The sequence below is a fragment of the Rhinoderma darwinii genome, chromosome 3 (genome assembly GCF_050947455.1).
Source record: "Rhinoderma darwinii isolate aRhiDar2 chromosome 3, aRhiDar2.hap1, whole genome shotgun sequence".
In the NCBI taxonomy this organism is placed as follows: domain Eukaryota; kingdom Metazoa; phylum Chordata; class Amphibia; order Anura; family Rhinodermatidae; genus Rhinoderma; species Rhinoderma darwinii.
The window spans coordinates 173893596-173921161 of NC_134689.1; the positions used below are offsets into that span (position 1 = coordinate 173893596).

General features: G+C 38.6%; 1 protein-coding gene across 1 annotated transcript in view; it reads right to left on the minus strand.

Annotated features, from left to right (window-relative positions):
- PDZRN4 (PDZ domain containing ring finger 4) overlaps positions 1-14499 on the minus strand; it is a 152684-nt gene extending 138185 nt beyond the window's left edge. The window contains exon 1 of the mRNA XM_075855034.1: positions 14214-14499. Coding sequence (XP_075711149.1) covers positions 14214-14282 — 69 coding nt within the window. The 5' untranslated portion in view covers positions 14283-14499. The remainder of the gene's footprint in view (positions 1-14213) is intronic.
- Between the last annotated feature and the right edge of the window lie 13067 nt (positions 14500-27566).

Genomic DNA, 27566 nt, shown 5'->3' on the forward strand with positions numbered 1-27566 from the left:
AGTAAATGTCAGAATCCAGCAGCCTCAACTGTATCAAAATACGTTGTAAACATTTATTTAATGGCAGTCAATGGCAGACATACAGTATATACAGGTGCTTATATCTGGCGATACATTCACCGAGACTTTTCAGATGGTCCTGCTGAACATAAACTAGAAACACAGTATGAATTTTCATACAAGTATCAGGTAACTGGGTCACAGCCTACAGTACCATGACCTAAAATATAATATAGGGGAATGTTTCCATCTGAAATTCAGTTGCAGAAGATGAGTACCACACTAGACTGTAACTTCTTCTGATCAGAGTGATATTTCATGTTTTCAGTTTTTTTGCAACTTTTTTATTAACACTACTTCCTGATTGTAATAAAGGAATAGTTTAACTCCAATTATTTTTATTAGGATTACTTCATAACTGTTATTTGCCACCGATGAATAGTATAGTCATAGTCAGGCTGTCCTTCCCCTGTGGAATTCACATTAGACCTTTAAATTTGCTGGTTCCATCTCCCCGATCACCCAGCATGAATGGCACATGCTCCACTTATGTTGTAATAAGGTTTATATTATAACTTATAATGTGTGGTTTATATGGATAACCCAGCATTGCTGATAAATATCTAAGGGTATTGAAAGAATCTGCTGACCTTTGTTTATTTTGATGCATTGACATCGTCTAAGGGGTTACTTGTGAAATAAAGCTTCATATTAAACATTAATACCAATGCTAGGCTGGGTGCAGACTTTACATTTTGGCTCTAAACTTCACAAAAACCACAGGGTAAAAACTGCAAAAGGAAAAAACCCAAAGCACAGTATCTCTATTTTGCCATGAAAATGGTTAAAGGAATAAGGGAATATTGCAATACCGCATGCAAAAACGGAGATTGTGTTTTTTATATGTATTTTTACTTGCTACAATTTTCCCCATTCAGTTTAATAGGGGAACTGTACAGACAAATTACAACAAAGTGCCACAAGACCTACAGAAATGTGCAGGCTTTTTACAAATCTAATTGACATCTACAGTACATAACATAAGCACCATGGTCCCTTTATTAAGCTGAATGGTGAGGGTCCTGGGGTTGTACACTAATAATTAATAAATTAATGGCCATTAATCCAATATTAGGCACGTGTCATGTAAAAGACAGTTAGATTAAATTCATGTGATCAGATCTTTCCCCTGTATTGATGATTATTGCAACAGGTATGGTTTACAACAGCTAATGTGGGACTGGGGGCCACATAATGCCTGCGTGTGTGCTATACGGCCTTGGCTAAACATCTGGATAAGATGCAAGTTCTATCCCAGGTTAACAATTGAGCAATAGGGCTCGGGTATATTGAGAACTCTGACAGGTCATGGAGGACATAAGAGAAGTTTTCTGAAATAAATGGCCAAATATGATCATGTGAAGAAGTCTATTATGTTTTAACCCCCCCCCCCCTTCTCCTGTCCCTGGATAAACATGACGTGCAGCCCTCTAATGGAGTCAATGACCACATTTAAGTCCCTAATAATATTGCAGGTTTATTATCACTGGTCCATTACAGTATAGTAACTTTGCTGGGACATAGTAGGTAAGTATGAGAACCTTTGAAATGCCAAGCCCTTTCAGTGGTATACACATGGCATTCTGGAAAACTTGAACTCTAACCATGCTGTCAATTGTATTTAGTCCATGTATATTCAGAGATAATAAAGCAAAAAAAAAAGAAAAAAAACTAAAAAGGTGAGTATAGTTTCATGTAAATTCAACCAAATTTTTTAGGTAAATTTTATAAATGTATTGAAATGTCTAATACATAATTATATTGTGTTATGAACTTTGTCTTGTGTTCACAGCAAATGCTATATCTTACTTGGAGCAGAATTCACAGCGCCAAATGGGACAAAGCTATATAAGGAACGTGGCCCAGAGCCAAGGAAGCTTTGGACGGTCTGAAGGAATGGGTGCTTTTGGACCCCTGGGTTGCTCCCTCTGCAGGAGCGGTGCTGCGGTGGCGGTAGCCGCCATGCGGTGCTGCAACCGCTAGAGTAGGGACCCACTTTAGAGAGGTCACCGTGAAGTGGCAAGTGGGCTTATACAGTTTGATCAAAATGTTTACAAAGAACCTCATGTTCATATTTCTAAATTATGCCTAGCGGCTCAGATCAACGTATATATTGTGGATTGTGTGGTCCATGTCTTTTTCCTCTAAATATTGCCATGTATATATAATCTACCCTTTTCCATTTATTTGTTTTACTTGGACCAGCACTCCCCACATTTGAAAAAAAAAACAGCTGATTTTAATCCAGGAATGACCTCATAAGTGTTTCTGCTCTTGCTTGTGCTCTCAGTCGGCCACTGTAGGCGCATGGTAAGGTGTACTTATTCCATATGTTCACTTGTTGTGGTGCTGTATGGTGGTGTCTGTTGCTGTAGTGCTGCATTTGTGGGGGGACATGGCCCAGAGCCAAGGAGGCTTGACACGGTCTAAAGGCATGGGTGCTTTTGGGCCCCTGGGTTGCTCCCTCTGCAGGAGCGGTGCTGCGGTGGCGGTAGCCGCCATGCGGTGCTGCAACCGCTAGAGTAGGGACCCACTTTAGAGAGGTCGCCGTGAAGTGGCAAGTGGGCTTATACAGTTTGATCAAAATGTTTACAAAGAACCTCAAGTTCATATTTCTAAATTATGCCTAGCGGCTCAGATCAACGTATATATTGTGGATTGTGCGGTCCATGTCTTTTTCCTCTAAATATTGCCATCTATATAAGGAAAAGAGAACAAATGGAAGAAAAGATCATCAAAGCTGTACATAAACACAACATATCTAGAGTCAGCATTTAGTACATAAGCCCTTACACCAGGGGTCAGCAACCTTCGGCACTACAGCTGTTGTGAAACTATAATTCCCAGCATGCCCTGACAGTGTTTGACTGGAATAATAATGCATTTGGCTTACACTGATGTTCTGGCCATCTAGAGAAAGAAGTCATACAATTTCTTATTAATTGCTGTAGTGAAATTTCCATGCAGAGCTCAGCAACTACTCAGGTATATCTATGTATATAGTGCCATTTGACAAATAGCAGCTAGCAAAGAATACAGCGGACTTAGTCATGAGTCCGCTACATCTAAAAGGGGAGCGCTCTCCCCACCTCTTCCCACTCCAATCAGCAGTGACTGATGAGTGCCATGGATAAAGCTAGATGATAAATAGCAGTCACTGGTGAGGGTGGTTATAAGAAGTGGGGGAGCGCTCCCCTCTTGAATACAGCGTACTTATAACTATGAGTCTACTGTATTCTTTTCTCACTGCTGTTAGCCAAATAACACAATATTTTGTTGTGCTGTTGTGTGCCGTTTTGGCTAACAGTGCAGAGAATATTTCAGCATAGTATGATAAGAGGAGGCAGCATAGTATGACAACTAATCCACTTTAACTATCCATTGCACTTCAGGTTTGAAAATGATCTTCTCCTTTCTAAGCAGGCACCAGCTAAGCTACTCATCCTCTCCCTTCAATTTCCCAATCAAACATCAGTTAACCTACCTATTCTCCCCCAACTAGACACTGGCTAACTTTTTTATCCCCCTTCCACATGGGACACTACTGCCAACCACCTACTTGTTCTAACCTCCATCCTAGACACCATGCAACCTACCTACTCTCCCCACTAGATACAAGATTCCATTCCTCCCCTCATCAGTTGGACACACTACAACCTACCAGCCCTTATCGAACTTAGATTAACACATCGTATGCTGAATGTGATTTATATGTTGAATGTTATTTTTCATCCCTCAGTTACTATACATCATCACATTGAGCTATTTCCACATCTCAGGTATGCTGAAATACTGCTCCATCTCCATACTATCTCTCCCCCAAAAGGAAGAACATTGGGACACATTCAGAATTCCTCAATGGTATACCAGTATAGGAAACATACTCTATTGCGCTCAAACATTGCTACAATATTAGTTAATGCTTTATTCCATAAAGAGCCTTTAAAGAGGCTCTGTCACCAGATTTTGCAACCTCTATCTGCTATTGCAGCAGATAGGCGCTGCAATGTAGATTACAGTAACGAGCATTTTTGGCCAAGTTATGACCATTTGTGTATTTATGCAAATGAGGCTTGCAAAAGTCCAAGTGGGTGTGTTTAAAGTAAAAGTCCAACTGGGCGTGTATTATGTGCGTACATCGGGGCGTTTTTACTACTTTTACTAGCTGGGCGTTCTGACGAGAAGTATCATCCACTTCTCTTCAGAACGCCCAGCTTCTGGCAGTGCAGATCTGTGACGTCACTCACTTCCTGCCCCAGGTCCTGCATCGTGTCGGCCACATCGGCACCAGAGGCTACAGTTGATTCTGCAGCAGCATCAGCGTTTGCAGGTAAGTAGCTACATCGACTTACCTGCAAACGCTGATGCTGCTGCAGAATCATCTGTAGCCTCTGGTGCCGATGTGTCCTCGCTCGTCCGACACGATGCAAGACCTGTGAGTGACGTCACAGCGTGATCTCTGGAGAACACGCTGTGTGTCTGCACTGCCAGAAGCTGGGCGTTCTGAAGAGAAGTGGATGATACTTCTCGTCAGAACGCCCAGCTAGTTTCAGTAGTAAAAACGCCCCGATGTATGCACATAATACACGCCCAGTTGGACTTTTACTTTAAACACGCCCACTTGGACTTTTGCAAGCCTCATTTGCATAAATACAAAAATGGTCATAACTTGGCCAAAAATGCTCGTTTTTTAAAAATAAAAACGTTACTGTAATCTACATTGCAGCACCGATCTGCTGCAATAGCAGATAGGGGTTGCAAAATCTGGTGACAGAGCCTCTTTAACATAACGGATATTTTCGAATTTCTTGTAAGCAACTACTTTGGTCACGTACATTTCTTGGTTTTGGATAAATAAACATTAGCCTCTTGTTCAGAACATATCAAGTAATTGTACATATCGAAATTGTATTTTAAAACTGGAATAAGAGCTGACTAAATAATTCAATCATATTTGTACTATTGGTTGACTATTCTATTAATATATGTAGACATGGTAGCAAGGATAAACAAATTCTTAATAATTGATGGAATAGTTATACAACCTCCGATTAATAGTGGCCAAAATCTAGGCTTGTAAACATATAGCAATGAAACCTTTTTCTAAAACCCAAAAAGTGCTATAGGTCACCATTCTTTATATTTGCACTTTTTATACTTGACCCACAGTCTTTATCAGACAGCAATATCTTGTCTTCAGGAAAAATTTTGCTAGGTGGAGTGTGTGAGCAACCAAGTACAGTGAAAAGCACGTATGTGGCATATTCCACAAAGGTTTTACATTCACCAGCACTACTCTATAGTTTTTTCAATATATTGTAACCTCATGACTGTCCAGCTGGAATTCATTTCACCTATTGCCAGTAATGTATCCTGTATAGAGCTTTATATTGTTTTATCAATTTTTGTTTAAAAGCATTTTCTATTTTTATTGTAACATTGGGTTTTATGTTTTTTTCTTTTTCCAGAGGTATCCATTATTCTGCACATATCTTGGTGGTTCAATAAAACACTTATCTTACATGGAGGAAGAACTTTAAAGCATCTTACAGTACTTAGAATTTAGTGGTGTAATATTTGACCTGTTTGATTATAAGATTTTGTACATGGTTTAAAGCTTCTGCTTTTACTGTACGTGCGTGTCAAGTATTGTATAGCTACTTTTCAGCCAGTATACATGAATGAAGCAGTCTGTGTCTTTTATCGATAACGTGGAGATCTTTTACTTGCCTTTAATATTGATCTTACACTAAAACTAAATACTATTTCACTTACAATGACATTAAGGTAGCAGTGTTTTCTGCCGTATATTGTATCTGCTTATAAATGTATGCTAGGTAGGTAAGTAAAATGTAAGTCTTCAACATTTTACAGAAGATAATTATTATTTACTAAACACAAATTTGCATTATTAAATAAACCTTCAGCTCCTTCGCAGATTCTGTTAGATTTGATGGTAAGAATAGCACTGCATGCATCGCTACTCTTCATGTCAAAATTATTGACACAACGATGGAACCCGATGGACCCGATACATCAATGGGATCTGTCAGGTCCTGTTGGTAACCGTCGTATGATCAATCCAGAACTGCATCATTGTTTCCATTGTAAGCAAAAACCACTATGCAGATATGAACAGATCCTAAGTTCAGTCTTTTTATTTTCACTATTTTATTTGTTACAGAATACGTATTATGACTGATCCTGGTCTGTGTTAGTCTTCATATATTGTCATGATCATTTTTCTTAGCATTGATATTAATGGGTGACAGATGGAAAAAACTGATGGACACTGAAGTCAAAGTGTCATGCAGAGTAAGCTGAAAAAGGTGAGGGTAGGCATCCTGGGCACCAAGAAGAAGAGTGAGGACCTCCCTGCGATTGCGGAGGAAAGGGCTCCTATTATAAGATATTCGGGTGATTTGTCAAAACTTGTTCAAAGGAAAAGTCTAGTAGTGGCTCATAACAACCAGATTTACATTTTTATTCATAGAGGCCCTCTAGAAAACTGAAAGCAGCAACCTGTGTGTGTAAAAATATTAAAGAGGTTGTCCAATTTAGGAAAGCCTGGGTATAGGACATGAATAGAAAAGGTGTAATATACAGATGTACAGTAGCATGACTCTATAAAATTCTTTCACATGAATAGTTCTTTGAAAAAGTCAAAATAAAGGTTGACTTTAAAATGATTGACATTTGTCAACAATCTATTTGATCATACAGATGTAGCCAAGTTTATCTTGACCCTAACTTGCTGCAGCGTGATATCACACAAAAAAAGCCATTGAAAAGTCATTGAAAAAGTCAAGTTAAAGTTGTTTGCCACTGTGTATTTAATGCGTTAAGAGTCAAGATAAAAATAATAATAATAATAATCTTTATTTATATAGCGCCAACATATTCCGTAGCAATTTTTAATTCAGAGGGAACATGTACAGACAAAATCAGACATTATGTAGTGACAAAACTAATTTACAATTCAAGCAAATAATGACAACATCTGTGTTCTTACTAGAGAACGAAATTGAAGTCTCACGTGCATCACAATAGAAAGTTATAAGTCAGAAATAAGATTGGGGAGGCAGCACGTAACAGACATAACCATTTGAAAAATGCTATAATTCTAGAGACATATCTGTTTTTCTTTAGTAGTGTGAAGAGTAGTTATATGAAGGAGATGTAAGTTGGTGATTAGGAGACATGGTATTGACTTCTTCCTCAGATCACTTCATTCTCATGCACAATTTTTGATGTTAAAAGTTAATCTCACACCTACGAACTTTGAAAGTGTGAACAGCAATGTGTTCAGCTTCCCTGATATTTTAAGCTAAACATTGCAATAAGTTTCATTAAGAAAGCAACATGAAGGGCTATATTTTAGACAGAAAGAGCACTAGTCTGAACAATCTATAAAGGTGCCATAGACGGCTAAATGCCTCATCTACGCTAATTATCAGACAGACATCTGCCCATGGATTTTACTCCCACTGTTGGAGGTTCAATCCATACCCTTTCTCTGAGAAAAGAGAAGGAGTGCTAAATTTGTTCAGTTATTTATAAGATATAAATCTATTTTTAGTCATAATGAATGTTTCTGTTTGTAAGAAATATTTTGTGGTTATTTCCTAAATATCCAAATTATTGTAATCATCTTAAAAGGGTTAAAAATTAAAGTTGTGGCCTATAACCTGGGATCCCCACCAATTCCTAGAACAAAGGGGCAAAATACCTTTTTTTTTAACATTTCGTTTCATGACCTATAGCTATAGCCCATGATAACTAGGAAGAAGAAGACGCATTACCCATTAGTAAAACACAGCACCCTCATACTTTTTCCCTGCATACTGCCAGTCCTGACCAGTCACTGGGCACAGAACCGCAAGTCAGGCCTTTTTAAGTTAATTGGGTTGGGTTGAAGTACCTGCACAGTATTGAGTGAAAAATAGCACTGTGCAGTAAAATTCTGAAGAGGGTGCTGTCCTCTACTGATGTGTCCCTTTTGTCCTAATGAATTGTGTGGGTTTTCTTTGGAATATATGGCAAAGCTATAGACCATGGGTTGCTACCCATGGCACACGTGCAGATGGCACACTTGAGAATTTTCCTGGCATGCACCGTATCATTGGATGACCAAGACTTGAAGAGGGTCATGAGGATTTTAGGTAGTGCAACACTTGAGCTGCTGAGGGACATCCAGAATAAAACTGCACTCACTGTTCTTTTGGCATTAAAGAGAATGTTTGTATAAAAATATTTCGGATATTTGAGCACAATGACAAGGTTAAAAAAAAAAGTATGGATAGTTAGCAGGACACATCTCCAAATTTATAATGTACTACGCCATTTATGTAGAGGGATGTAGAGTTTTAACATATCATGGTTAGAGAACTAATTTTCTAATCTCTTGCCATGGGTTTATGGCAAGAGATTGTTCACCCATGCTCCAGCTGTATTCCATAGTTCCTATTGGGCACATTATTTATACTTTACATCTCATACCTAACTTACATATTAACAAATAATTCCACGTTACTGTATATTTGTGCACAAAAGTATATGGTATTCACTCTTTATATAAAACAGTCACTTGTCTGTAAAATAGTTAACACTATAGAGATCTTCCCACTTCCAACATTTCTCTTCTACAGGATAATATGGAAAGAGTCAAGAGAAGGCACACAGCTGTTTCCGTATCTCCCACATAGTTTTTTTGAGTCTCAGGGTGCATGCTTGGCTGATCCTCCATACAACTCTTCCTTACTGTGGACATGCTTGGCAGGAGGAACGTGGTACTTGGGTCCCCTGTACTAGTGATCTGTTTAGTTGGGGTTCCAGAGGTGGGTCCCCCAGCAATCTATCTTGCAGATAGGTATTTTACTTTTTTGCTAACATACATTCAGCATATAAACTGTGGAAACAAAACAGTAGGATATTTATATTTACATTTTTGAGCAATTGCTGTATTTTTTATTTCAGATGCATTGGAGCAATTAAAACTTAGTTGCAAAGGCATACGTTCGCTTTAAAGAGCACATAACAAACATGGATTATATATTATCATTGTTTTTACATCAGAAAATGTGTATACCTTTTTATAACCTCTAACCTGTAATTATCCCTCATTCCGTGGACCCAATAGCTCATGCAGTTCTTAGGTAGATACTTTATTATCTTCAAGCCACCCAACCCTTTCTGTCATTAATCTGTTATTAATCCTTTACAATGACAGAACATCCATTTGAATAGAATTCTGTAAGTGACCTAATTGCTGACTGAGAAAATCCAATTGGTCTTGTAAAGCGCTGCAGGCAAGTTTTAGTCAATATTACCAGAAAGTAACATGTTGGAAGATCTCTCTAGGATGTAAAGAATTATACTAGTATAAAATTTGTTTGTATCAACTCTTCTAAAAATATTCCCTTTCAGGCATTACCACTCGGGATGTCTTACACCGTCTAGTAGAATATCAGATGTTCATGTAGGAAGAATAACTATATAGTTATTTGCTAACTGAAGCCACTCAATTCAATATCAATACTAACTAGTGGTATAGAGCCAAAGAGTATTTGTTGTATTCATTGTCATAAAAAAAATTCTACAAGTTGTGGTGACCGACCCATTGAATATACTGTATATGCACAAGTTCTGTAGTTAAAACGGATATATTCATTCTGCATGACCCAGAAATAAAAAGTCTTACAGAGAAAATTAGTTAATATTCTCCTGAGCCCTTCTATGTTTGGCTAACCCACAGTTAATGGGGTGGAACTTGGCCAAGATGCTGGGCTTAGAGTTCCTGGTTGCTTATTGCGGAACAAAGGGGACCGAGAGGGAAGGAGCCAGTAACCTTACAGTCAGACACATGTTTGGGATAAGGAGGAGGGGGAAATCGCTAATTTCTGGATAAACATATGGAAGAATTCCTTATATATTTCTCATAGCTTTTTTATTGCAATATGAGACAGAATAAAGTCAAAGATGGATATTAAAGTGTACCTATACATTCCAAAAACGTTTGACATGTTGAGCGAGCGGTGTATGGGCTCAATAGAAAGTTTATGAGTGGGTACACTGCTCTCTTGGCATTCCGAGGTAAAGCCAAGCAGAAATGAAGCAGTACAGCGCTCACCTGAGCACTTCTGCTGCTTCATTTTAGCGATCGATGGGGGGTCTCATTGCTCAGACCACCACCAATCAAAACTTCTGACATGTCACTATGACATGTTAAAAGTTTTTCCAAAGTCTAGGTAAACTTTAAGGGAGGAATTTCTGACATTTTATGGACAATTTACTAAGTATTAAAATTTACGTATGATAGTTTTTAATGTTCTAGTTCTATTTATTATAACTTAATAAGCCGAAATTTGAGTAAGGATTTGAGTCTTTTATGAAGTTGTAACCTGCTTCATGGATCTTCTGGTAGACCATGAAGATCACTAAATCTCAGAGACAAAACTGGAAACACCAGTTTTTTTTTATCCTAAATTCATTATTCAGTATTATTCTCAGCAGAAGATTAAAAATATATATATTTCAAAGAAAAATCACATCCAACTGGTGATTGCTCTCTGCAATTACCTTGCTAAATGCCCAAGGTGAACTCTTCTAATCATAACATTACCTGCCAAGATATTTTTCCTCATCAGTAATCATTTGCTAATTAATGTATCCAATTAAGGGTATCACGCATCTATGACCCCCTTCAGTTCTCCCTTGGATCAGAGACAATGCTACTTTTTTATATACTACCAAGACAGAGAAATTACAGTGTATGTGGTTTGGATGATAAACCTGGTCTGGCATTCAGGTTTAGATTCTGGCAACTACGATCTAGCTGAGCCCTGGCTGGGTGACATTTCTTTCATTCCCAGCCCATTGTAATCTGTGCCAGCCCCTTTTTCATGCCAATAGAAGCAACTCTTTATTTGCCAATGCAAACGGAGCAATAGTTGATACACTGCTCGGGTATTTGTATGTATTAAGAAGGAAAAATAGATAGATAGATAGATAGATAGATAGATAGATAGATGGATATGAGATAGATGGATAGATATGCGATAGATAGATAGACAGACAGACAGACAGACAGACAGACAGACAGACAGACAGACAGACAGACAGATAGATGAGTGGGTGGTTGGGTGGATAGATAGATAGATAAATACTCTATTTGTAGATTGGGTAAAGAAAAAAGAAGAAATTTGAAAGATTTGCTGATCTTTTATATACTTCTAAGTGGTTAGATTAACATGTTCACCATTTGCAGAAAATTTGCCTGGAAAATTAATGGAGAAGCACATTTTGTAAAGATGTTCCTCTACTAAATGCCAATAAGAAAAACCTGATTTCTGTGCCATAGACGTCAGTTACTTCTTATATTTGGTAGAGTCACTACATGAGACTTGTAGCCTGCGATTGCTATATGTACACACCATGCATACAGCTTACATTCTATGGAGTCTTTTTGCTAGTAGTAGCAGGGCTGTGTATTGTTACATAGAACATTACATCACTGCTAAATAAAGAGACTGTGTGATTTGAAAGGCTGTCCTGGAGGAACAAAACACGGGTCACCGGCGTTGGCATTACCTGGAGCCTCACGTGGATTCAACAGAGGTTTGAAAAAAAAGTGGAATGCTACATATTTGACCCTTGGTATACTAAATATGATGGATGTAAGGAAAACGTGCACCTGTATGTAAAGACAGTACAAGTGTATCTTCCAATGAGCCTAACCACTGTAATGTCATACACACAATATAATGTTTTTTTCTGTAAATACACACAATGATAAATGTATTCCTGGTCGGTAATTAAGGGAAACACGTTGGATTTTATTTGCATATCTTCCAGTATTTCTTCAATAAAGACAAACAATTAACTGGTTTACTTCTCATATACCTTACCAACAGCTGGGCACAAAGGAAGATAAAAAGTCATAAATGAACACCTGCCAGTCTTCAGCCTGGGATTTAGCCTACACTATAAAATAGAATGTGCTGCACTTATTGTACGTTTGTTCTTGTCATTCACTATCCTTCTATGTCTTCACAAAATGAGTTCCTAACTTTCCTTCTTCATTCATAGGTTGTAAAGACATATGATGAAAACAGAATAAAATGTCATCTACCTTGTGTAGTGAACTAAGAGAAATGCAAGAAGTAGCTGTTAGCAGATTTGTTATAAGATGATCCTCTGCCCTTTAAAAGAAGAAGACTGAAATGGATCAAACAAGGTTGTGAACTCGGAATTACAAGAGCGTAAAATTAAAGGGATTTGATCCAGTCAAGTGGTAATGTTTGAGCAGACTAATTCATTTCCAGCCATCAGATTTGGTTACTAACTGTTATTTCGGGATCATGTCAGCTCAGTAATAGGTGCACATCTCACTATTTTATCTCCAGAAACATTTACATACAGATGTGTGAATGATATTAGCAGCTCAGTTAAAATACACCTCATAAGAGCTTTGTACATTGGGGTTAGCGGTACTTTAATGGCAGTATTAACCCCTTGCAGCCTGCTGCTGAGACATAAGGGACTGTGAGGAACATCTCAGGCTAAAGAAGCCCTTGTATATTGTGCGCAGATTCAGGAGACGAGTAGGTGTCACATGCACATTACTGCCCCCATTCTTTGATCCCTTATCAGTGACAAAAAGCCAACAATACACTCTGCGGGGCTGGAGGCTGAGTGCATATTACAGTAGAAAATAGCTTACATTTTTCAAGGGATTAAAGGTTATCAGAAAGGCAGCAGAAGCAAGGTGAAGCACAATCTTTTTCTACATGATCCATAAATGGTTACAGAAGTCACAGTTGAAGAGGAATATATCATATATACTGTTCTGTGATTGCATTTCTTTTGCCAAGAATGATTTATTTGCAATCAGAATATATGATACCTTATAAATCAGTATGGTCTTACTATAGGACTGTGCATACAATAGTACAACAATGCATTACATGGACTGATTGATGATGTACATATGCACAAGCGCCAATATATTCACATGTGGAACGCATTATAAAATATGACAAAACCGGCATAAAACTCATCGAAAGTATTCTACCATCTCACAACTTGAATAGTTGACACTACCCATGGTTTGTAAACTAGCTGGGCTTTTAAGGTCAATGTTAAGAATTGAACCAGAAGTAGTGTCTCCAGCAGTGATTAACAATGTTAGTCTGCCTTTTCCTTTCAACAATGATAAAGAGAGTCATTTTTTTTATTGAATTAATGTCCAAGTTCATATTGGAAATGGGATAATGAGACTCTGATCACATTAGCATGAAAACGTAGATTAAGGCTCCAACAGAGGAGGCAGATCCATGTACACAGTCCACTTTCTAATTAGCCGGCTGTGAAATGAATGGCATCAGGGAGAAATTGAAGGAAGCCAGTTAGATCAGTCCTCTCCACTGTGCCAGGAGGACCACCAACACCTCTCTGAGCAGTGTCATCACCAATACTGCTTAACCGGCTGCAGCTCAGCTGCTGTCAGCAACAATTTGTCATGTACAGGACAATCTAATACAAGAGCAAACCAAGCTTAGAAAGACACAATTGCTGCTTCCAATGTTGATTTTTTTTTCAAGTGGGTACAAATAGATAGTAACAAAATAGAACAGATAGCTGGCTCCTTATCAAGAACTTCATTTTACTAGTCAGCTTTATTTTATATTTTCTTATATTGTAATAGACATCCCAAATTCTCAAAATCCAAACAAGCTCATGTACAGTACGTAGTGAGGAGAATTAGGTATTAGCTATGAAACGCGATAAGTTACAACTAGAGATGGTAAAAAAGTTTAAGATTGGCAGTGAAATGAACTCATTCCAATCAATATACTTTCTAAATAAAAATACTTTATTATCCATATTAGAAGGGGACAAGAATACTTTTAAAGATATGAACATTTATATAAAATGGGCATAGTTATTCGCCAAGTTCAAGATTTGCAGCAAATATTTCAAGAATCAATGACGAGAAATTTTAAAGGTTGCCTCAAACCAACCACAACCCTCTAGTATAACACCAAAGACATTAAAGACAGCAAAACCAAAAAGGTCCCACAAGTATGACATTACATGGTCATGAAAACCCACCGCCTAAGGATTGTGTGATCGCGTATAGTATAAGCACTCACCTGTGAAACTTCATATAGCAGTTTGTAGTGCTCCTCTCTCTTCTGAAAAGTGCACAGATTGCAGCCCATTGTAATTTGCAAAAACTGTGAGTGGTTTCAAATTCCCCTTTATGTGAATAAGAAAAGCTGTGACAGGGAATCTCCCTCCCGGCTTGACTACTGTTGTTCATCAGTCACTCCAGCATATAAACACAGACACACCACTGTTAGCTGCAAGCGTAGACCAAGGTAGTGAGTATACCATGCTGCTCCTGCCTTCCTCTAAGTATCTTACATTCACACTGTTACGACTCATGGCAACACTCCCCCAGTCCCTGCATCACTGCACATGACTACACAGAATTCAGCTCATGAATATTAATACAGGCTCATGGATTATTTATGACAGCTCATGTTAATAGGGAGGAGTGTCATAGCCGAGGCTGATGACAGATGAATATTCACTAATTAACTAGCAAATCTAATGTGGTTAAGCAGAATACACGTGTGTCAATATACGCTATGTAATAGGGATGCAGGATTGATACAGAAGAGTCGAATACACTAGACCATCCATTTTATCAATTACAATGCATATGTCTGCTGTACAGTATGTTAGTATTCTACACAAGAGTGCAGGGTTTGAATTATCCGCAATTTAATAGGCTCATGAATGGTATTGCAGAATTTCAAAATTGATTTTTCTAATTGAAGAATGAATATTTGTATGTTGTATTAAGAGACAGTATTGCACTTCATATATATATATATATATATATATATATATAAAAAAAAATAAAAAATGCCTTTACAGTATATTGGAATATAGAAACTCTCATAGACATATTATTCTTATTTTGGATGGGCTGATGCCGTTTTACTAGAAAGGATGCTGACATTAAAGAGCTGTCTGTTACAAATAGATCATTCATGTGGATCCACTTTCCATCTGAAATATATCCTACCCTGAGACATGAAAAAAAGAGATCAACTGTCTGGAATTCAGTAACTGTCAAAGAAAATGAAGACAGAAATTAACAAGAGAAACGTTAAGATTTTTGGAGGAAATATATTAAAAAGTTAATATACTGTATATATCATACAGATTACAAGCAGCTAGAACAGAAGCGTACAATATGAATGGCATTGTGCTGTGGCTGCAATCACGTTACACCAATCTCGTGACAACACGGGCTAGAGTAAAACATTTTTTCCAGCGGTTCACATGGAGGACGAATGCAGTGTAGCTACCTCTGATTATATGAAGATATCCCCACAAAAAGTTAATTTCCGCTGGTTTCTGTGGGAAGGAATAGGAGATACATCCCCTTGATTTTCTTACTCAAAAGAGGGAGGAGTTATTGAAAAGACAAAATGCTTGGAAAGGGTCATGCCATAAGTGAACCCCCCTCAGGCTCTGAATATGAGAAAAGTGGAGCAAGGAGAGTTGGTGACACAATAGACCACCACTATAAGGGTCAATTTCCCCACACAAAAACTGCACACAGCATGTTTAAACAACTAGACTGTCAGTCCTCAGAACAAGATTATCATCATAGGGCGCATTTCGACTGGTGCCCCCTTCTTAACCGTTTTCCCAGAGGTGGGCAATGGATAACTTTTCTGAAGAAAGACAGTTTGCACAGTTAGCATTTCGCTCCACCTTAGTGAAGGAGAATTACTTAGTTCTCAGACATCCAATTGGTATACTCGATATCCAAGCTCTTATTGCACCAGACATTAATCCAGCTATATTATCTATTAGGGGGTCTGCTAACCACCAAGACTCCCAGGACACACTTTCAAAACAGTGCAATTCAAGATTGCTGATGAAGCTGGTCCATTAGTACTCATGCTCTCAAAAGCTGAACAAGAAGGCAATATATCTGCTAGACAGTGCAATAAAACATTAAAATCCTCAGAAATGGTCCTTCTAAAGGCTCCTAGAAGAGCTGTCTTGTTAGTAGGACATGCATTTATTTTGTTCAAACATCCGTTGAGCAAGATGGTTGATTTAACGCTAAAGTCCCATGAATTTCCTAGTCTGGAAACCTCAAACCACTCTGGTCCAGACTTTATACAGGAGGTTAAAGGCCGTTATAGGATTTTGAAGTCCTTTGCTGATACAAAGAGATCCGTTATTGCTAGGAGACCCTTTCATTTATAAGGTCACCTTTAAGTTCAGGGACACACCCGGGAATATAATCATAAAAAGTTCTAAAAATGTGCATCCAAAGTGAGGTCCCTTCAAACCTACCATAAGCTCAGGGGGTTCCTGGTCAGCTCAGGGGAAAAGGTTTCCAATGGGTAATCACTTCCTCCTCCATATAATTTTGGGTGTCTGTAGAAGCTTGTGAGAAAGTGACATCAGACCGTTGGGTCAAAAAATATCATAAAGAACGCCTCACCCCTCACGTTGAAAAAAATTTCCCTTTCAAAGGCACTCTCCTTACATGCAGGCTCACGAGTTCTCTTGTTAGTTCTAGAGCAGAGAAAGAATGTATTATCTCCTCCAGGCTTGACTGGCTGGATAAGTCATGTTTTCCCAATCAAGAATTCTGATGTATCTATCAGTCCTGTTCTGAATGTCAAGGCATTAAACACATTTTTTAACCAAAGAGATTTTGCATGGAAGGCATATCTGATCTCACATATTTACTAGAGAAGGAATTTTACCTTATAAAAATAGAACTCAAAGATGCCTTCCATGGAACAACCAGTTAAATCATTGGAATGTGATGGTGTTTGGCCTATCCAACGCACCATACACATTTTCAAGACTAATAAAGACATTGATCTCCAATTTTCAACTGAATTTATGAATTTAGTCCAGGTGATGTCCACCTTCATGGGGACAGGTTTCATCATACATATAAAGAAATTAGTCCATCAACCATCACACTCACTAATTTTCCAGGGTGATTTTCATAGACATATTTATTTTTCAATGAGCATTTCAGAAAAACTGGAAAGACAATCAGCAATCAGCTTCACATATTGCTCATGCTCAAAATGTGTTTTTGAGGAAATTAGCGGCTTTCATAGGGAAGATAGTGACTCTCCAGCCAGGTTTTAAAGCAGCTCCGTTAAGGTGCAGACACATGTAGCTTTAGTTGCGGAATCTTTTAAGACAGGGTCTACAGTAGGGTTGAACATGGTAATTCCCTTCCTCACATAGTGGTCGCAAAATTACACCAAATTCACATGCTTTCACAACTCCTGACATCTCCATCTCACCCTCCCATACCATATCTCACCATTACCACATATGCTTGTCTCGCTATACGGGTAAAATGGTCAGAGAACAAAACATGTCTACATGTCAATCTCCTAGGGTTGAAAGTAGTCAAATTTACTCTCTAGAGCTTGCTTTCAACAATTCTCCACTGTTAGGGTCCTCTTACATGAACCGACGTAGGCCATATAAATGAGCACCGTTCAACGAGACAGCTCGTTGATCTGCGCTCGTTTGCTCCTCTCACAAGGAGCTATGTATGGGGAGGAGCGCTCGTTACTCCGATCGCTCGTCCCCATACATTATTATCATGTCGGCAGCGCATCTCCCTGTTTACACAGGGAGATGCGCTGCCGACAACGATAATATTTTCAGTATTTAAAAACAATATGATCAGCTAATGAACGAGCATTTTCTCGTTCATCAGCCGATCATTGCCCTGTTTACGCAGGGCAATTATCGGGAACGAGTGTTCTGTGAATGCTCGTTTGCCCAATAATTGGCCAGTGTAAATGTGCCTTTAGTCTGTTTTAGCTCAGATGGACAAGAGAACAGTGGTAGCATTTATAAACAGAATGAAGGCACGAGGTTGAGAAATCTCTGTGTAGAGGCCTTTGATATATGGCACAACATGTCCTTGTCAACTCTACTATTGAAACAATCTCTGTTTCACGGAATAGCTTCATCAGTGGGCCACATAGACATAGACCTTTTTGCTTACGCAACTTCAGCCCATCTGCAGCATTTTGTGACCAGGACATGGCAGACGGGGCTAGGAGGGCAGATGCTTTCTAATTTCTTTTGAAGAGCCTTAGCAACATGTGTGCCTTCCTTCGCAACTACCTCAACTAATGTGGATTGCAGACCAGATAGGCTGATTAGTCCCAGACCGGTCTTCTCAAGCAAATGAGTTGATTAATTTGTCACTTCACCTACGCACACAGGTTCATTACAAGCGATCATTAAATAATTTCTGGATTAGATAAGAGATAAACAGGAAATTGAATACAGCCTAGAAAACTATTAGAAAAAACGAGTTGGTTGACACAACAATATACAGGTGAAGTAAATAATTTTTATTTCAATAAATCCATAGATTAATTAAAATAAATAGTGTAGTTTGTAGCAATGTTTTGGGCGTGGACCTTTCATCAGGCTACTCAAAAGAAGGATACATACATTAAATGGGTTGTCCACTACTGGACAACTAATGACCTATCCACCGGATAGGTCATCAGTAGTTGATCTGTGGGGTCCGGTTGTCATCAGTATATCATCGGATAAGTCAACAGTATATCATCGGTGCGTGTCAAACACCCGGAGCCCGCATCGTTAAGCCACTCCGGCTGCCTCTGACCACCGGACGTACATTCTGGAAGCAGTTGAATAGGATCAGTGCTGCAGTTCGGAAGCCAACTGCTTCCGGCTCTGTACATCGCATAAAGGTCCATAACATCCGGTGACCGGAGGCAGCTGGAGCTGCTTAACGGTGCAGGGTCTGGGTGTCAGACCCGCACCGATTATACACTGATGACCTATCCGGTGGATAGGTCATCAGTTGTACGGTAGTGGACAACCCCTTTAATTAATATTTACAGAATATGTACATGAAAAGCACGAGAAAGTATAGTACAGGAAACCATACACAGGTCAATGATAATATCAACATTTCTTAGACAAAGGAGCATAAAAGTAAGAGTAGACATAATCAAAAGACTGTAAAATATCTGAATGCCATACAGAACCATATAGTGGCAATCAGCCAACGAGAACAGGTATGCACAGAATGAATTACTAATCAGTGACCAGTTCTAGTCTGTGAAGCCAAAGCAGCGTAATTCAATAGTACAGGGTCATTTATTCTGGCAGAAGAGGCAATGGAGGGGGGATTTTTTATATCATATTGGCAACCAAAGTGTGGGTAAAGCACTCCTTCATTTGTTTCAGCCTGATGAAGGGCCAACGCCGAAACGTCACTAGAATCTACACAGTGGTGTGATTTATGATATGGATTAATTTAAATAAAAATTATTTACTTCACCTTTATATCGTGCCAACCTACTTATTTTTTGGGAGAAATGTTTGGGGGGTAAGGAGGTTTCATTAATAATAATTAATAATTTATATATCACACCAAGAGAATGGCGCTAAGCGTAACTTGCCTTATCTCCCCAGTCCTTGTGGCCATGACAGGAGAACTTTCTTTGATCCATATAAATGAGCTGTTGACAGCCAATCCTAAGAGTTTCCAGATTGTCCTTAAGGGAATTACCAAAACACCTCACTTAAATGCTTACCTGGTGGAATAAGACCTAGTCAACGATAAAGTAGACTCCTCTATGTGTGTGGTTCAAACCCTCAATATTTATCTTGATCAGTCAGCTACTTTAAAAGGGAATAACACTAACGTCTTTATTATTTCTAGACTGCCTTTTAGAGTGTCTAGACATAACCAATTTAGAGTTTGCATTTTTGGTGTCATGAAAGTCGCAGGTATTGATATTCCCAAATTGAATGCTCATTAAGTGAGAAATGCAACTTATTCTTATTCAGTTGCAAGGGGCGTTCTCTTAGCTACCATCTTTATCTTTAGAGTCAGAACTGGTTAAATTCATGAGGGCTACCTCCAGGTGCATGATATTGTACCCCATTAGCTGTTGATAGGTGGCTTCCTCCCGCAAAACAAAATGCAATTTGCAGAAATCTATGAACGTCAAACTGAAGTCATTTATGTCATACGGTCAGCCACCCTCCTATTGTTGTTTCCTGGGGTAATAATCTAATTACCTAGTTCACCTAGTACCTAGAAGTGATGTCCTCCTTAGATGGTCAGCTTTTATACCATCCAGAAGACCAAAAAACATACAATTTTAGTTCTTTATGTTAACAAAAAAAATAAAAATGTGTTTATTGGAGTTGATTGCAAGCACCTTCCAGTCTATATGTTCGGTTAACAGATAAAGTCAGTCATCTTACCTCCCGGGAACAATTTGTAACTTCAGTCCCGCGATATCGCAAGACTCGGGTAACATGATCTGACAGCATTTCGGGATGTAGCCGACTAACCCACCAGGCTGTTGCTAGGTGGCTGGCTTTTTACCTTAAACAAATTAAGTTTGCAGATCATAGATTTCTGCAAACTGTGCTAAGTAACTGAGGATGTTCAGGCAGGGGTTTTGCTCTACAAGGTGGGAGCATACTGACAGAGATCAACATGTGTAATAGGATATTTCCCTGCTGGTGGGTGCTCGCATATCTGACACCTATCCTACACAACACAGCCAAGTACAATAAACGTAAGCAATATCTACAATAGTAAGAATTAATTTCCATATGGAATGTGTGTATTTTTACTGACCAAAATATCAATAGTGAAATATTTTGGAATGTTGTTTGGTTTGGGGTGCAAATTGTACCATATTTGTCCAACACTAGAAAGCACAGGATACAGCAAATAAAGTAAAATGCATGGGAGGGACAATGCAAATCTGTTCATCAGTCATTTGATAAAAGTAGCTGAGAAGGAGAAAGCCAAACATATTCCTCTCACAGGGGTGCACTTAAGGGGATTCCAAGTGCCTTGAAATCCCCCTCTTATCAGTTCATGAAAGAATAAAATACAGTTAAAGGCTGAAATTCTTTCTGCCACCTCTAGGGGGAGTTCACTGCATATGAATTTTTTATAGGTTCAATTGGAGCGGTAATAATCCCTACGCAGTGAGCTCCCCCTAGTGGCAGTTGCAGAAAGATGTTATACTATGGATATGTGAAGGAACCAGGAGAGTTGAAGATCTTTAGCTTTAAAAACGGAACCCCTAACCTTTATAAGAATTATGAACATATTTATTAAATAAAATGTAACTATAATAAAATGTTCCTGCTCGTGACCACTACTAATCCTTGCACCGTTATAATATAACTAATAATATATAATATTAATATAACTAATCCTTGCACTAAATAATATAATGATATTATATAACAAAATAATTGCAATAAATTAACATTTTCTTATGGGAAGGATTGGCAAGTGCCCTTAAAAATTGTAAATACGATAAATTTACAAAAAAACACAAGGTGTGCACCATTGTTCAATATAAAATAAACTATAAAGAGAAAGGGAAAAGATAGGACAGTGTGCGGTTATATACCAATTGAGATTCAAATTTGTTACTTTATTATTGTGAAAGATTAAAAAGGACACGCATTTCGCCAGCATTTCCGGCTTCTTCTAGGGGTTTGCTTGTTACTTTTCTTAAGAATTTTATCATTGAAAATGTATACAACTCTAGAAAGTATTTTCATTATTATTCCTATGTTTCTAGTATTATGTAGTAGACTTTTAAATGGCTGTTGCCTGGCACGATAGATAATATATAAGGGATACAAAATTATTTATGCAGTTATTTTTTATTTACCATAGTAGTATGGGTTTCATCTCAAATGTGCTCATGACTATATAGTGCCATGGTAGGATCCAAGTGAACAAATATGTATCACCAGGTCCGTATTTAGAGTTTGTGCTGCCCTAGGCACTTTTATTGCTGACACCCCCGATAACGTAGCTTTTCCGCCGTAAAAATCACAACATGTGCTAATTGTTGGAGATTTTACCTTCACATTGAATTCAATAGAGAAAACCTGAAACAGAAAACCAGCGATTCCACAACATAAATTGACATGCTGCGGATTAAAAAAACGCACCGCAGGTCAATTTATGAATGTTCTTTCGGTAGGCTATTTACACAGTGTGTGGATGAGAAATGAATTTTTTTTTAACATCAACTGATCTAGTGATAATAACTGACCTCTTTCAAGTAGGAAGCCAATGTTTGCTATACCTGCCTCCATCGACCCAGAAATCAGAAAGTTTGGCGTGCAAAAAGAACATCCAATTTGATATCTGATGCATCCAACTGCACCCACTTCCTGCCCACCAAGCTCCATTCCGTAAGCGCAGCCTGAATTATTAGTGATTCTATAGGTTGGGATACAGCATTCTGAGAGCTAGTGAATCAGTGAACAGAATGGGGTCTGTGCTTGTTCAGTTAATACCCAACTGAGATCCTGATTGTTCTGCCACCAGTGTTTCAGTTGTTCCAAAAGTGCAGCTCTATGATACAAATGTGACAATAACTATTGCCATGGTGAGACCCCCAGTGATCAAACATTTATGACCTATCTTGTGGATGATGAATGTTTATGGTGGAAAAATCTCTTTAAACAATGTAGTATTCACTGAATGTTTATTGAGTTTCAAAATAAAAAATTGAAAAAAATAGTGCATATGACAATCACATTAACGACCAACATGGTCGCCGGACTTCATTGGAGAAACAAAATAATACTAGTATGATGTCACAGTTGCAGAGTCTACAAATTAGTTATGTGACATGCAGAATAATAGCTTCCATATTGTGGAGACATCAGATGGTGAATAATAAAGAATTAAAACCAAAAGTCCTCAAATCTCATCCATCGGAATTTGGGATAGTTCTTGAGGATGTAAACATGTCCACACATGGATACAACATACAACATACATAGGGACAAAGGGTAGAATGGAAAGGGTTTCAGAAATTTAGAAGGGACTAAAATAATAGGACACTGTTCCCCAATCCCACAAAGTCCCTCTTCTTCCCCGTCTTACCCCCTTTACGAGTGTCTAGGACACTCCAGTAATATGGCTAGATATGTCTTCTAGGGTACCCAAGTCTTATCAAATTTATCCTTTTTGTCTGTCAACATACTGATGAGTTGGTGATTGACCATGATCCATGACAGTTGTTTTTTAACAAGGTCCATTGTGATTGTAAACAACGCCAAGACTTGGCAATTGCCAATTTAGCAGCTAACAGGATATAGTGGATAAGTCTTTTAATATGTTTGGATAATGAGGTCAATGGTCCATTAAGTAGTGTAGTGACCAAATCTACAGGAAAAGAGGTACAGATGTAGCTGTCTTTAACTTGACTTTTAACGCATTAAATACACAGTGGCAAGAAACTTTAACTTGATTTTTTTCAATAGCTTTTTTTGCGTGATATCACGCTGCAGCAAGTTATCAGAGTCAAGATAAACTTACCTACATCCGTATGCGTCAAGGATCTAATAAAATCAAACACCTCCAACCAAAATCGAGTTCCCTTTAACCTCTTCCCGACATTTGTCAGAAGCTGAGTCGGTGCCATCATCCCCGGATGTCAGCTGTATCTGACAGCTGACATCCTGCAGTAACGGCGGCGACCGAAGTTAGCTTCAATCCCCGCCATTAACCCCTTAAATGCAGCCGTCAAAAGCGATCGCTACATTTAAGGTGTTTGCAGCTCATCGACACCCCAGCAATGAAATCGCCGGGGTGTTGGTGGCTGCAATGGCAACCGGAGGCCTAATACTGGCCTCCCGGTGTGCCTAGCATGGAAAACTTCCAGCCCCCGCCCGGAGGCAGGGCCTGAAAGACTTCCGTAGCGGCCGGCAAGATGGCGCCGCCTCAGGAGATGAGCCGGCGTCATCAGAGTTGGATATCAGCTGTATATTACAGCTGACATCCACTTTTAATGGCAGGAACCAGAGCTAGCTCCAATCCCTGCCATTAACCCCTCAGATGCAGTGATTGGATGCGATCGCTGCATCTTTGTGGTTGCTAGCAGATCGCCAGCTGTGCCCTGCAATTGCACGACTGCCGGCTGCTATTATGACACCAGGAGACTTAACAATGGCCTCCTGTTTGCCATTACAGAAGCCGATTAGGCCCCACTCGGAGGCGAAGCCTAATCGGCTTGCTGTCAGTGAATGACTGACAGATATAATACAGATCTAATACATGTATTAGAAAAAAATCTGACAGTTGGACTTCAAGTCCCCTAGTGGGACTAAAGTAAAGTGTAAAAAAAAAGTGAAAAAAAAGAGTGAAAAAAAGTTGTAAAAAATATAATAAAAGTTTTAAGTAATAAAATAAAACAGAATCGCCCTTTTTCCCTTATCAAGTCTTATTATTGAAAAAAATAAAATAAACCATACATATTTGGTATCCCACGACCATAGTGGCCTAAACTATAAAAATATTGTTTTATTTATTCCACACGGTGAACGGCATAAAAAAAAAACTTTAAAAATAATGCCAGAATTTGTGTTTTTTGGTCATTTTGCCCTACAAAAATTGAAATAAAAAGCGATCAAAATATCGCATGTGTCCAAAACTTGTGCCTATAAAAACTATAACTTGTTTCGAAAAAAAAAGCCGCCCTCATACAGCTCCGTCAACGAAAAAAATAAAAAGTTATGGTTCTCACAACATGGCGACAGAAAAAATACATTCTTTTTACAAAAGTAATTTTATTGTGCAAAAAGTTGTAAAACATAAAAAAGTGCTATAAATTAGGTATCACCAGAATCGTACTGACCCTCAGAATAAACGCAACATGTAATTTATAACGCGTGGTGAACACTGTATAAAAAAAACCCTAAAGAAAACTATGCCAGAATTGCTGTTTTTTGGTCACATTGCCTCTGAAAAAATAGGATAAAAAGTGATCATATATAATCTATCTTTCACTGGTAAAATTAACCTAGCCTAAAAATTCTAGACTGTTCATGACTTTGACAGTGGGCAAACTTACAAAATCAGCAAGGGATCAAATACTTATTTCCTTCACTGTATATGGCACCGCCATACCCGGGAGAACCTTTTTAACAATTTTTGGAGTGTGTGTCTACAGTGGCATAAGCTGGGCACGACATACTTGCACACTGAATTGGCAATTCTGAGGAAAAATTTCAATTTTTACTTTGCACCATACGCAGCACATTTATTTATGGAAAAGACCTGTTGAGTGAAAATGCTCACTAGACCCCTTAATAAATGCCTTGAGGGGTGTAGTTACTAAAATGGGGTCACTTCTGGGGGTTTCTTTTATTATTTCCCATCTGAGCCTCTGCAATTGTGAACCAATTCTGTGTAAATCGCCAAATTAGGCCTCAATTTCGCATGATATTCTCTTACTCCTGACCCTGTCAAATGTCCAGGAAAAAGATTAGGGCCCCATGTACGGTGATTCTAAAACCGGGAAACACAGCATAATAGAGAGCTGTCTTATTATGGTGGCACAAGCTGGGCACCACATATTGGCATATCTATTGAAAAATCCCATTTTCACTCTGCAATATCGAGTGCACACTAATTTATGCAAAACACCTACAAGGTTAACATGCTCACTACACCCCTAGGTGAATACCTTGAGGGGTGTAGTTTCCAAAATGTGGGTCACTTTTCGGGGATTTCTACTGTTTTGGTCCCACATGGGTTTTGCAAATGCTACCTAGCGACCAGAAACCCATCCAGCAAAATCTGTACTCTGAAAGCCAAATGGCACTCCTTCCCTTCTGAGCCCTGCCGTGTGCCCACAATTTAGTTTATAACCACATATGGGGTATTGCAATACTCGGGAGAAATTGCTTAACAAATGTTGGGGTTCTTTTTCTGCTTTATTTTTTTGAGAAAATGAAAAATTTTGCGCTAAAGCTACGTTTTATTGGAGAAAAAATGTACTTTTTATTTTCCCTGCCCAATTCAAATAAAATCTATGAAACAGCTGTGGAGTCAAAATGCTCAATACATCCCTAGATTAATGCCTCAAGGGGTGTAGTATCACAAATAGAGTCCCTTTTGGGTAGTTTCCACTGTACTGGTACCTTAGGGGCTTTGCAAATGCGACATGGTGTCAAGAAACCAATCCAGCAAAATCTGTGCTCCAGAAGCCAAATGCCACTCCTTCTCTTCTGTTCCTTGCCATGTGCCCACATATGGGGTATTTCCGTACTCCAGAGAAGTTGCTTTACAAATGTTGGGGAAATGTTGGGGATCTTTTTTCCTTTATTTGTTGAAAAAATGAAAAATTTTGAGCTAAAGCCACGTCTTATTGAGGAAAAAGGATTGTTTTTATTATCACTGCCCAATTCTAATAAATTCTATGAAACACCTGTGGGGTCAAAATTATAACTACACCCCTAGATGGATTCCTCAAAGGGTGTAGTTTCCTAAATGGAGTCACTTTTTTGGCGTTTTTATTGTTTTGTCCCCTCAGGGGCTCTGCAAATGTGACATGGCCTCAACAAACCATTCCTGCTAAATTTGAGCTCCAAAAGCCAAATGGCGCTCCGTGTGTCCAAACAGCCGTTTATTACCACATATGGGGTACTGTTTTACTCGGGAGAAATTGCTTTACAAATTTTGCGGTATTTTTTCTCCTTTAGTCCTTGGGGAAATGAGAAAAAATTAGCTAAACCTACATTTTCTTTGAAAGAATGTTGATTTTCCATTTTCACGGCCTATTTCCAATAATTTCTGCAAAAAACCTGCAGTATCAAAATGCTAACTATACCCCTAGATAATTTACTCAAGGGGTGTAGTTTCCAAAATGGGGCCACTTGTGGGGAGTTTCCACTGTTTTGGTCCCTCAGGGGCTTTGCAGATGTGACATGGCCTTCGAAAACCATTCCTGCTAAATTTGAGCTCCAAAAGCCAAATGGCCCACTTTCCCTTCTAAGCCCTAACGTGTGTCCAAACAGCCATTTATTACCACATATGGGTATTGTTTTACTTGGGAGAAATTGCTTTACAAATTTTGCACTGCTTTTTCTCCTTTAGTCCTTGTGGAAATTAGAAAAAATGAGCTAAACCTACATTTTCTTTGAAAAAATTTAGATTTCCATTTTCACGGCCTACTTCCAATAATTTCTGCAATAAGCCTGTAGGGTCAAAATGCTCACTATACCCCTAGATAATTTCCTTAAGGTGTGTAGTTTCCCAAATGGGGTCACTTTTGAGGGGATTTCCACTGTTTTGGCACCGCAAGAGCCATTCAAACCCAACATGGTGCCTAAAATATATTCTAATAAAAAGGAGGCCCAAAATCCTCTAGGTACTCCTTTGCTTCTGAGGCTGGTACTTCAGTCCATTAGCACACTAGGGACAGATGTGGGATATTTCCTAAAACTGCAGAACCTGGGCAATAAATATTGAGTTGCGTTTCTCTGGTAAAACTTTGTGTTACAAAAAAAATGGATTAAAAATGAACTTCTGCAACAACAAAAAATTACATTTGTAAATCTCACCTCTACTTTGGTTTAATTCCTGTGAA